At 36.4% G+C, this 12,208-nt stretch overlaps 1 protein-coding gene across 4 annotated transcripts in view; it reads right to left on the bottom strand.

Annotated features, from left to right (window-relative positions):
* CADM2 (cell adhesion molecule 2) overlaps positions 1-12,208 on the bottom strand; it is a 569,139-nt gene that overhangs the window by 102,100 nt on the left and 454,831 nt on the right. For all 4 annotated transcript variants that reach the window (XM_064410951.1, XM_064410953.1, XM_064410952.1 and 1 more), the window contains one exon: positions 6,852-7,022. In XM_064410951.1, the coding sequence (XP_064267021.1) occupies positions 6,852-7,022 (171 nt within the window). The remainder of the gene's footprint in view (positions 1-6,851; positions 7,023-12,208) is intronic.

The raw sequence follows: 12,208 nt of genomic DNA, 5'->3' as shown, positions 1-12,208 counted from the left end.
TAATCAATAAGACCAAGCTTCAAATGTTGGCCTCCTTCAACAAGTTCCAGAGATCTCTGGGGTATCACAGTCCTAAACCACTCAAATTATACCATGATAAAATTGTTGTACGAACAGAGCAAATCGTGCTAGTTTGAAATAGAGAACTGTAAAGCCTTGATGTCTTGATGTGCAAATCTCATGTGAATTTTTTATTTTTTTTTGACTCTAGGGAGTCTTTTCACTGTATCAGAAGTTATTGGAGAATTGAGTAGTTAAACTCATTGGTTAAAGTCATCATTACACAGACATTTTCTCTTTTGGCAACATCAAAACAAGTTTAAATTCTCACAAGAATTGCAACTATTTTCACTCCTGACTCAATGCACAGGTTATTTTTCTGAGTTCACCTGGTATTTTGAGTCCATGTTAAAAAAAAAAACGCAAAGAAAAAATTGGAACGCTATGCTATGCCACCTTCTTATCCTAGTTAACAAAGCATTTTCTGAATCTGGGGATGCATCTCTTGCCAGATTCTCCATACAAAGAGAATGGCAGTGTGTAATCACACCAAATGTTACCAGATTTTACTCCTAGCCAGTAAGCCTATCAGGGTGTCACAGAGTGTAATGAAGGGATGGTCACAAGCAAATGAGAATGACAAACTCTGTTGACTGATCAGAAACCAAAGAGGTCAGCATCAGTGAAGGAAATTTCTTTTAACTCTCATATTTTCTTCACTTCAGAAAAAGTTAATTCTCCGCCTATAGAGTAAAAGCTACTTCCAAAAAAAGAGAAATGTGCTTTTGTTCCTAAAGCATAGGTACTACTTAACGCTGGGATAGTTCTGGGAGACATACCACAAGTCAAAAAAAAAAAAAAAAAAAAGAAAGTAAATAACTTCAAAGCAAATGAGAAAAGGAGGTATGCCAAAGTGCAAAAGCGAAGATTTTTTTAAGCACAAAATTGGGGGAAACAACAAAAGTAAGTAAAATAAAGGAACACATGAAGAGAAAATTAAAATCAGCTTCAAAAAGACAAATGGCCATACAGCTTAAAGAAAATGAATGTGTGACACATATTTTCCTCATTTACAGTACAGAGGACCATATGTAGGCAGCAGAGAAAAGTTTTTTGTTTCCTCTACTATTTTAACATATCTAAGAAGTGTTCCATTTTGTGTGCTTTTGCATGGGCACAAATCTGCCCTTTCTGAGCTACAAAAAGTCAGCAAGTCTGGATAGAGACAGGCACCTTGAAGAGCCACTAACATATTTAACACGTAACATTCATTAGATTTGAACATTAAGACTTAAGGAAGACAGGATTTTTTTGTCAAAAATATACTGTTCTGATGGGCTGCTCTGAATCTTTTAGACATTGATCACAGACACAGAGTCCAGCACCCAACCATTCAGGACCCTTTTCTTGCCTTTTTTTAGCATGCCTTATTTCATGTAGTGCTATATGAAGGTGCAGAACATTATATACTACGATTAATATATTTTGATATATTCACACACATTTTTTACTGATTTTTGTTCAGAATGTGTATTTTAGAAACTCTGTTCAAACAAAAACTTGAAAGCAGCCAAGCAGAAAAAGTCTACTAAACCCTTCTAGCGAGCATCAGGGAACCCTTTGATGAAATTACTCTGCTTGCACCAGCAGAAATTCTGGACCCATCTTGCCATCAGGGAAGCCTCCATTTGCTGGTACATCAGGAGTGAGAGGGGCAGGGTGCTGTCAGACACATGTGCACACAGAGATACCTCGTGTTCTACACAGCCGCACCAGCAGGTGGCTGATCCGATCTGCAGCCTGCTGCACTCCCAGGGCTTGCTTTACTTAATGCAAAATCAATACCCTTATTTCCAGCACAAAGATTCCGACATTCTCATGGAATGGCTGCCTAATTTTAAAGTCAAGTCCAGATGTTCATTGCAAAAGAATCTAATAACAGCCCACAAAAGAAAAAGTGTGCCTATCACACAAACATGTTGGAATAGCCTGTGGAAGCAAGTTAGCTGACGGCTATAGATTTGTCAGGCTGACAATTCACTGCACATCTGTGTCTGCCAATATGGAATTTACTCAAAATTGCCTCTCTAGACACTTCTTTACATAACACATATTTAGCTTATTAGTGCTGTCATTTGGGAGTGTGGTCAGCTTTTGAGCAAAATCTCACTGAGTCCATTAGCACGGATCACATCGCAGCTGCCATTTTAGAAGCACGATGATTAGGTTTGAAGTTCAAATGATTTGATTTCACTTTAAGGCTTCAAAAGCAGGCTCTGGGGTAGATTTACACAATTAATTTTTACTGAGGTCTGCTGGGTAATTTACTGTAGTCAGAGAATCTTCACTAAGGTAAGGTAATTACCACTGGGTAATTTTATGGCATTCCATTCAGTACAAAGCAACATGTTGGCTGGTTGCTGCTCAGATAAGACCTGGAAGGAAGAGAAGATGCTGCTTTTGGGAATCACAACATATCTGCAACACTGAGGAGGGATGAGAAGAATTTATTGACTTCCCAGATGTGGACTAGAAGTTGTACATGCCCTCAAAATGTCTTTTCAGGAGCGTGCATAAGGATTTAGACAATCTCTTAAACACTGTACTGAGAAGCTTTCAAAATTGAAGCACCGTACCCATCATTCTTTAATACAGGAACAAAGAATATATTCTTTGTTTAGTCTGAACACAGAAGTAAACAATGAAATTAAATATCCCTTTGAGGTTTGTATTTATCACTTACAAGAAGCACTTCCTAATAATCAGTGGCAGCTAGGCTGACAAGCAAACTTCAGAGCAAAGCCAGAGGGGATATAAGTCTATTTTAGGTTTGCTATTGACAGTAAGGGTCACAGGAAAAATAAACTCAGCAAGCAGTGTCATGCTACCACAAACCTCTGCTGGCCAAGCAGAAACTAAATTACAGCCCAACCTTTCAGCACAGCAGAAAGACTTGGGCAATTGGGCTGCCCTGCAGTGCACAGAGCACAACATACAGATGAACAAGATTAAGCACAAGTGAGACATAACATAAATTACAGGCAAATAAATCAAAAGATTGGAGGAGCTAATTGTCCCGTAATTGGGGTGGGGGTATGTTATGCTTTCCCCTTTTATTTTAATATTTTGAGTTTGCAAAATTAATCTGTGAAGCCCTGTAAAAAAAAGATTGACCACTCTCTCCTTCAAAATAATAATATAGATAATCTCAACTGCCAGACGGAACTATAAGAATGAAAGGAAAGCAAAGAGCAGCAGGACTTAGGCACAATTTCTATCCCATACACGTAAATATGAATAACAGAAAATAAAAATACTTTGAGTGTAAAAGTTTAGTCCTCAGCTTCATTTCATACACTGTAACACTACTAGGAAAGCTTATTTGCTCTCTCTATCACAATAATAAAATATAAGATTTGTAAGGGGAAGAAGAGGGAATAAACATATTCTATATCTGATGGCTTTAATTTTGTTAAGTTTACTTCCTACTAAAGTTGATGATAAAAGCAGCTATGCGGGCTCATAACCACTTCTATCTACATCTCTCCATGGACTAATTACCAATATCTGTTTCACACAGTCCCAGCATCTAAGGCAGATTTAATTTTATTCTATCTTTCACTAGGCATATATCAAAACCTGTCATTTCATTCCATTATTTTGCATTTTTTTCCCTCTACCTATCATCCACTGGATGCAAACATAACCCTGCACTTCCTACTGTTCTCTTTTATTCTCCTTTGCTTTTAGGTTTGTTTGTTTGTTTTGATGGAACCACAAATTTTGTCCATTGTCAGGGGCCAGTAGCTTGAAACAAAGCAGGCTTTTCAACTTTTAAGCATAATTATAGAGGGCGGAAATGCCTAGACAAGTTCTTATTGCCTTTTTCTTCTGACTGGTGATGATACACTGATAATTCATGAGCAGCATCTACGTACCACAGATAAAACTTTTAAGACTTTAAGAAGGTGTTTAAAACTCAAGTGCAGTTCTAGGGAGTGATGCCTCATCTTTGTACATTCATTCTCTGACAAACTGATGCTCACCCGTGCTGTTCTGTTTGACCATTTTAAGAGACTTGCTTATCATTTTCTCACTGCTAATTTTATAGATCTCTGGGACATTAATAGCAGGTGGCAATGCCACACGAACTTGGTTGTGACTTTGGAGCCTACAGGTTGTCAGATTAACAAATTCTCCTGACTTTGAGGTCCCATAATTCATCAACGTTGCCAGCACTATTTTTGTGCTGCTGCAAGGTGGCATTGAGGATAGATGTTGGATCAGCTTCCACAAGGTGCTGTGAGCATGATTCTTGTTGATACAAACAGGATATCTTTTACATGTTTGAAATCTTATGGACTGACAGAAAAAAAACCAGCTTCCAGTGGCTGAAGTAATATCCATGACAATGATGAGCAACACAAGGAGAATAAAATCAAGGAGCCCAGTTCCAGTGTAATGTACTCTATTTGGAGTGTTTGGTATTGCTCCAGTGAATAATTTCACACCTCTTTTTTTTTAAGGCTCTCTGATGAACCATATCATCAGTTCCTTGAATCTTCTCTTTATATAAAGTTTCCTTTCAAAATTTGACCAGAATTAAGACTTCTGAGCATGCTGACCATGGAAATGTAGGTGGCAAGGACAAGGACAACAAAAGACTGATCTTAGTCTTCTTGTCACCAATAGCAGAATACTTCTTTCTCCATAGCTTTAAAGGGTTCTTCCACTCTCTGTCCTAAACTTCAGCTTCTTTTGGCACATTTATCACTTCTCTTTCTATGTGTAACGACTCTATATCAGTGCTGGAGAATATTAAATTGATTGGTGGAAAATTAATGGAGCAAGCAGGAATCATAGAGAACAATTACTTGTGTATTATGGCTTTTGATAAGCTGGCAGTCTGAGGGGGCACTAACATAAAGCACACCAGTAATGGAAACGCCCAGTGCAGTCTGACCTTGTTAGAGAACTTCAGGGAGGCCAGAGAAAAGGGAGAAGGGAGTTGTTCAAATTTTGGAGAAACAAACCTAGAGGAAGATGCACCTCACTGCTATTTAACAAGGTAGTGCCTCGCTATAAGTGCCTTGCTATAAACTGGAAGGAAATAACAAATATCCAGAAAGTTTTATATACAAAAGACCACAAAAAGGCTTTTTTTGCCTTATGAGGCTCATGTGAACCAGAGCCCTGCCTTTACTTTCAGGCACATTACACTACATTGCAGCCATTTTAAACTCTTTTTTAATTTCTGCATCTAGTGTTTCATTAAATTTGGTTCATCTCCTGTGGTGCCAACATCTTGAGCAAGGCACTGAAGAAAGAGCAAAGAATTAGGAAGTGCAGGCATGGGCAAGTTCAGTGGCTGATGGCTGTAGAATTTAGAATTCAAGGAAAGAAAGTTGTTAGGGATTCATGTTGGCAGCACAGATGCATTTGAATATATTAGGAGAAGTGTTTAATAGCCATTTGGTGAAGAAAGGCCCTGATCTCCCTCAGTAAAATGATGGCTAGAATGTTTCAGAAAACATTTTTAGCACATATGCTAATCCACATTCTCTTCATTTTCAAACATTTTTTGCAGATGGCATTTTTAACAAAGTTGTCAGCTTCTGTGTACAGAGTGCTTTTGCTTTCCTGCATTTTACATGTGCTGCAAGTCTTAGATGCTTATAGAAATATCCCTGTTTAGAAACAAGTTACATATGGCAGCAGTCCTTGACATGGTTCCTCAGGAACTGGTTGCAGTCACTGAACACTTGCCTGCTTCAGGGACAACTTGCCTGGTTTATAACAGATTGATTGTACCTGGTCTAGAAAGATATTCGTGAAAGGTCTTTTGCCTTCCCTTGGTCTGCATTTTGCAGATGCCTGCTGCTGCTAGCTAGGCAATGAGATGTACAGAACAGATATTCTCCAGAAAAAAAACCAAAAAAAACCCAACAAACAACCAAAAACAAACCAACAAAAAAAACAACAAAAAACCAAAACCAACAACAACAACAAAGGAAAAACAAAACCAACAAAAACCAAAACCAACCAAAAAAAAAAAACCAAAAAACTAACCCTCAGCTGGACCCTGGAAAATGGTGGCTATAATACTAGTGAATATGAAAATGTCCGCTGATGGTGTCTCTCACAGTTTATAAGAGACAAAAACACACTAGCTCAAAGGACAACCTGACTTCAGAGCAGGGCACACAGATAGAAAACCAGATTCATTCAACTTTGGAACAATGCACTGTGGAAAACATCATGTCCAGAAATGCTGTTTGAAATTTAAAAAATAGCCAGTATATAAAGATACAATACAACTGATGTTTGGATTACCTAGATTAAAAAATTGTGTGGGCCAGGCCTAAAAGTAAATCTTAAAGAGCTTTTCTTCCTGAGTCTGTGCTACAATAACACTAGTGGGTTTCTTTAGCAGGATTCAGCATCATTGAGGTCATCTGCTACAGACTTTGCTTATTTATACCTTTGTTTCAAGTTTCTAGAAACTTCCAAGGAAAACTGTGAATTAGGATGCTCTTGATGTTAATAACACATTTACATTGCTTCAATGATAACAAGAAAAGACAAATGCATTTTCTTTCCATGACTTGTCAAAGAAAACCAAGAACTTAGTCCCACAATGGTCTCAATGGTAAAGCTTTCATTAAACTTTTTTGAGTCACTCCTGTAAAAATAAAATAAAAACCACATCCAACCAACCATATACAAACAACAGAACTGGGCTAAAAGAAAGGTGTCATGTATCTGCACAATACCAGAGAACTTTGCTCCAACAGACACTCTGAAACAAAACAAAACTATAAAAGCAAGCATGTATAATGTGTATTACTTACAGTGGATTTCTAGAACCTGCATTGCTATCTGAGGTGTAGAGTTTAGGGACTCATGATCTACTCTGCAACTTACAACTGCACCATCATCACTGCGATCTGCTAGGAAATCCAGCGTGCTGCTGACTGTGAATGTTTTACGATTTGCGTCTTCTTCTTTTAAATATTTAACATCTGAAAGAAAGAGTAAACAGTTAGTTGTCTTTCCAATATTTTTTTGGAAAAAAAAGTGGTCTAGCATTAGACAGCTAAATTTTCTATTACAGTTGTTGGAATAAAACCATCTTTCATTGTTGGTCTCTTTAGTATAAAAGTAATTAGTTATTCCTCAATTTGCTGTTATTGTCAGAGTAGAGATACATATTGAAAGAGAAAATTTGAAAACTGGTTCCATGATACTGAATTCAAACAGAAATTCCATTCATTATTACCTCTTGAATGTTTAGGTCCATATTTGGTATAAATGTTCTCTGTGGGTCATCTGAAAAAGACTGTGATCTTGCCCCACCCTCATCACCTTACATATTCACAGTGTCACTGAACATTAAATTTCCCAAGTTCATTCTTGCAGCCTCTCACAGTAATGCAATACATGGACATTACTGAAACCACATGCACACAGATTAATCCTGTGTTTACTTTATTCATTGCTTATTCTGTTTGGTTAGAATTATGCCAAGTTACTGATAGAACCACGTATAGTCATCAATGGTAATAAACAACTGTAAATAGAGCACGTCACAGTATTTACTGGAATATACAAATGAGTCCCAAGAATACCAGAAGTAAAATCACTGCTTTATACCATTCTAAATTGACCTGATACTTTTGTGCAGATCCAGTCAAAAGTCTGAGTTTTTAGACCCGACATTGCAGTGGAGGGAGTTTTCAGCTATGCTTAGGAAGCATCATCTCAGCTCAAGGTTAAGATTCACATTCAGAACATTTTGTTGTAAGAAATACATGCTAGATCAGAAATGAAGATCCAAAAGACTGAGTATTTGAGTTAAAATGTCTGAATGTATTAACTGAAACATGAGATCATCTTACACATACTTTAGAATTGTTTTACTTAGTTCCCAACTACTTGTGATGTTTATTGATTTTAGTTTATTTCAGAAAAAATTGTAAGCTTGTTATATTGATTTATTGCAGTGAAAGCTTGAAAAGACATCTATAAATACTTAAACATATATATTAAATTACACTGAGATTTCATATGTCCTCTGTGCCCTAAAAAAAGTGAGAGGTTTCAGTTTTACAAATTATACTAAATCCCATTAGAGAACAGAATGACCTAAATAAAATTTCCATGAAATATCAATTTTAGAAAGAAAATCTTCAATGGCTTAAGCTACATCATTTTAGATTAAAAATACCTCTGACATCAGAGAGGTGGTCTTTATCATTGTCTCCAGACAGACAAGGACACTGTGTAGTTATACAGTTTCCATTTTTCCCTAAAAAATAATTATTTCTTGCATACGAGAATTTTTCTGCCTGTTTGCTGCTAAGTTTTAAAAGATTTCCATTTCTGCCATGGTCACTATTAATATTTAGGGATTAGTAGGTAAGAGACATATTGACCAGAGCTAATGCAAAGTTAATCAAACAACAAATGTCTTCACTAATATTTAAAGCAAACACATGTGATTTTGTTCCCAGAGTTAGGTTTCCACATTTAATAATAAGCACCTATACAGGTTATATTCTGCTTATAAGTAATGTGCACATCCCTTTGATTGCTGACTTCAGGTGGGGGACAGAAGACTCCTGAAAACATCAACAACTTTAATTTTATTGAGATGTTGTGGATTTTTAATCCTTTAGAAAAACAAAAGCAGTTAATTTCCTAAACTGATGTTGAGAAGTCCCTCTCTAGTTATCTACTGTGTGAAAGAGTTCAACTCTTAGAATTAACTTCCTCTGCAAAAAGGGCAGTAATAAGATTCTAAAAACTGTTAACTTTCTAGCATTCTCACCAACAGGATTTTTTTTTCTTATCCTCCTTACCAGCTGTATTTTCTTAGCTATTTCTTCATGATAAGTGAAGGTATGATTGTAATATGTTCTAATTGAGTGCAAACCCAACTGGATGTAAGAATGGTGGACATCAGCTACTGGTATACAGCATAACTCAGGATATTTTACAGATTTTTTTTATATGTCAGTTATAGCTTACTGTTTCATTTGTTTTGTTGCTTCTCCTCTCTCTCCTAAATATTCTCTTGAAGAAAAGGTTGAAAAGAAATCTATGACACATGCATTTTGTGTGGGAAGCACTGTAATTTACCAGGCTGAAGGGATACATCTTTATAGAGGAGGACCAAGAGGTTGCAGGACATGTTGAACATTAGTGAGCAGCATGCCCTTGCAGGGCTGAAAGCTAAATCCCACTGCCTTGCATTAGCAAAAGCACAGCCAGAAAGTCAAGGGAAGTGATCCTTCTCTTCTTGGCATGTGCATGGCTACACTGAGAGTATCAGGCCCAGTTTTGGGCTTTCTGAAGAGAAAAATGTATACAAACATTGAAAAACACTGCAATCAGTGGAGCTGTACAAGGAGATTTTAAGAAAGTTGATATTACCCAACCCAAGGAAGAGAAGACTAAAACCAGATCAAACTGTTGCTTTAAAATACATAAATTATGGCCAGAAAGAAAAAAAAAAAAGAAAAAAAAAAGCCAGAATCCCCTCAGAGACGTCCAACAAAAGCTGATGGGCACAAACACAAGTTACACCTAGACAAATTTGGAATATATATCATGAAATATCTACAAATAATGAAAGCACTACACAAGAGTCCTTTAGAACACTGAAAAATCTAGCCCAGACAGAAATGTTTCTATGGAATCTCTTTCCTGGGAGACTTTTCAAATCTGAATTGAAGAAGACCTTTAGCCACTTGATTCAGCCTTGGGATAGATGCTGGGCCAGACAAAACCTGGGGATCAGCTTTGGGCCCATTTCCATGACTTTCAGATGGGTGCACATAAAGATATGGCTGTATCAACTAATACAGGGTTATATCTCATAGGTATTGATGTTTGATAGGGAAAATAATAAATGGAAATTATGGAATGTCCACCATCCATTGCTCATCTTTTATAAAGACAGTTTTTCTGGCTTTACATAGCAGATACAATTTTTGTTTACATTTAAACTCAAGTTCTGACATGAAATGGCCTTATTATCTAAAAATAAATAAATACTCTTTGCTTTAGAGGGTTCTCAAGACAATGACCAATGCCTCTCTGAAATCTTTGTGTATACTAAAATTAAAGAAACTTACTCAAAGTACCTGTTGCAACAAAATGAACTTATTTAGTTTTAAAATCCAGTCTACCTATGAAAAGAAAAAAAAAAAGAGGAAAATCCATTCAAAATATTCCTGAAGCCTAAAAAAAAAATTATATAATTTTGTTGAAAGAGCACGTAACAAATTTTGTTGAAAAAGATAGGTAATTTCAAAATGAAAAATTTGCATTTAGCTTCTCCAGTATTTTTGTTCTTAATAATCTTCCAGAAATGTCACCAGAATGCTAAACTGCGGATCCCTTTGTTAAGTTGGTGCATATATGAGTGACAGAACACTGAACTAAAAGGTGTGGCACTCAGTGCTTCATATTCAGTCTCTCTCATTACTCACACTTACTTTATCAAACACTATTCCTCTATCAGATGATGATTCCTTTTTTGAGTCATAGCAATGGAGCTACAATTTTAGAGTGGCTTTTTCCCCTTTGGTGCAACTCTGATCTCAGTGCATCATTTATATTCGTTTGCAGCATATATAATACAGTGGAACACAATTGGATTTACTGGTGCTAGACAGACGAACTTCTAACCTTTAATGTCAGCTGCATTAGCATATCATTTCATATCTATTTTCTCAGATTTATCATTTCACCTTTTACACTGCACAAAGCTAATGTAACTTCTGCTGATGCCACTGCAGACTGGTTAGGTTATTTTATTTCTAACCTTTGAGAAATGGCAATGTGCTCTTCAGAAGACCTAGAAAACTGAACTGAAATGAATGTGCTCAGTACTTTCCTCCTATTTCTGGTTGTTGGGGTTTTTTTCCCTTTTACTGTTCTTTTTCATATTCCTTTTTTTCCCCATCCTGGTTTTTTTTTAATAAATCCCTTGAGAAAAATAAATTAAATAGTGAAATCAACAAATTGCTTGCTGGCTTCAATTATTGTCAGCTGAAGGAAAGGCAAAGGTATTACTCCAGATTTTAAAACATAAATTTTAAAATAACATATTTTCAAATATGTGTTGCCTTGCTGTTAGACCAACTGTATTAGTGTTTCTGTTATAGTATTGACATGGCCTGAAGTTATTTCCAATCTTAACATGCCTTGAATATGTATATCCATCCTACCATCTTTTCTGAAGGACACAATCTATGCTCTGCCATGTGTGTTTACACATTAAGCTGTGCTGCTTAATTCTTCTTTTTACTTGCATTTGATTAGATGATGCCTTTTTTTCATCAATTTCCTCAAATTTCCCAGAACTGAAAATAATTATTCTCTGTTTACTCATTTTCTATCCTTGTTACGCATTTCAAATTATTCCAGTCTAAAATGCTTGTTCCTTTCAATACTATTCTAATTTTTATTACAAATATTAGAACACCGCTAGAATGAACAGGATTCTTTAAGCAATCATCTGCAATCTCCTTTATTCACCAATTTTATACCAGGGCTCTGCTTTGGCACATTGAACTTGGTAGAGTAGTAAAGGAAGATATATCGTTCTGTAATTAACTCTGTAACTTTGCTTGAGGCAGTTTATTGAGCTAATGAAATCCAAAATATTAGACAAATCAGATAAATGAAGGGTGGTTTCTTGTTTATTTGTTTTTGTTTTTTAAAGCTGCACAGAAAAGGTGGATTCTGAATAATTTATTTATCTGGTCTTATAGCAGAATGAATAGAGGTGATATGAACCACTACCAATACCTTATCCTTTTCATCCATCTACTTTATAATGAGCATCTCAGCTGACTTGGAGTTGTGACAGCCTTCTACATCAGGAATCTCTCTTCACCCACTCATTCACCAATGAGGATTTAAAACTATTCCAGCACTTTTAAGAATATGGAGTAGAAAACTAAGCTCTAAGCAAAGAACATACCAAGTGAAAGTGATGATGGGAAGGAAATAAACAGCTTTTTATATACAGCTCTTTCCTAGCTTGCTCCATCCTTGAAGGCAAATCCTTGCTGTCAGCTTTAGTTTTAGTCACTCATGGCTTTTCAGTTACAGCAGACTTTGCCCAACTCACCCCAGCCCCTGTGAAGTTTTCCCAATCCCCTTTGAAGTCCATCTTCTCCCTCCTTCTAGCTGC

This window comes from Passer domesticus, chromosome 2 (assembly GCF_036417665.1).
Source record: "Passer domesticus isolate bPasDom1 chromosome 2, bPasDom1.hap1, whole genome shotgun sequence".
Lineage (NCBI taxonomy): Eukaryota > Metazoa > Chordata > Aves > Passeriformes > Passeridae > Passer > Passer domesticus.
Note: the sequence above shows the minus strand (reverse complement) of the source record. Positions and strands in the feature narration are given on the sequence as shown.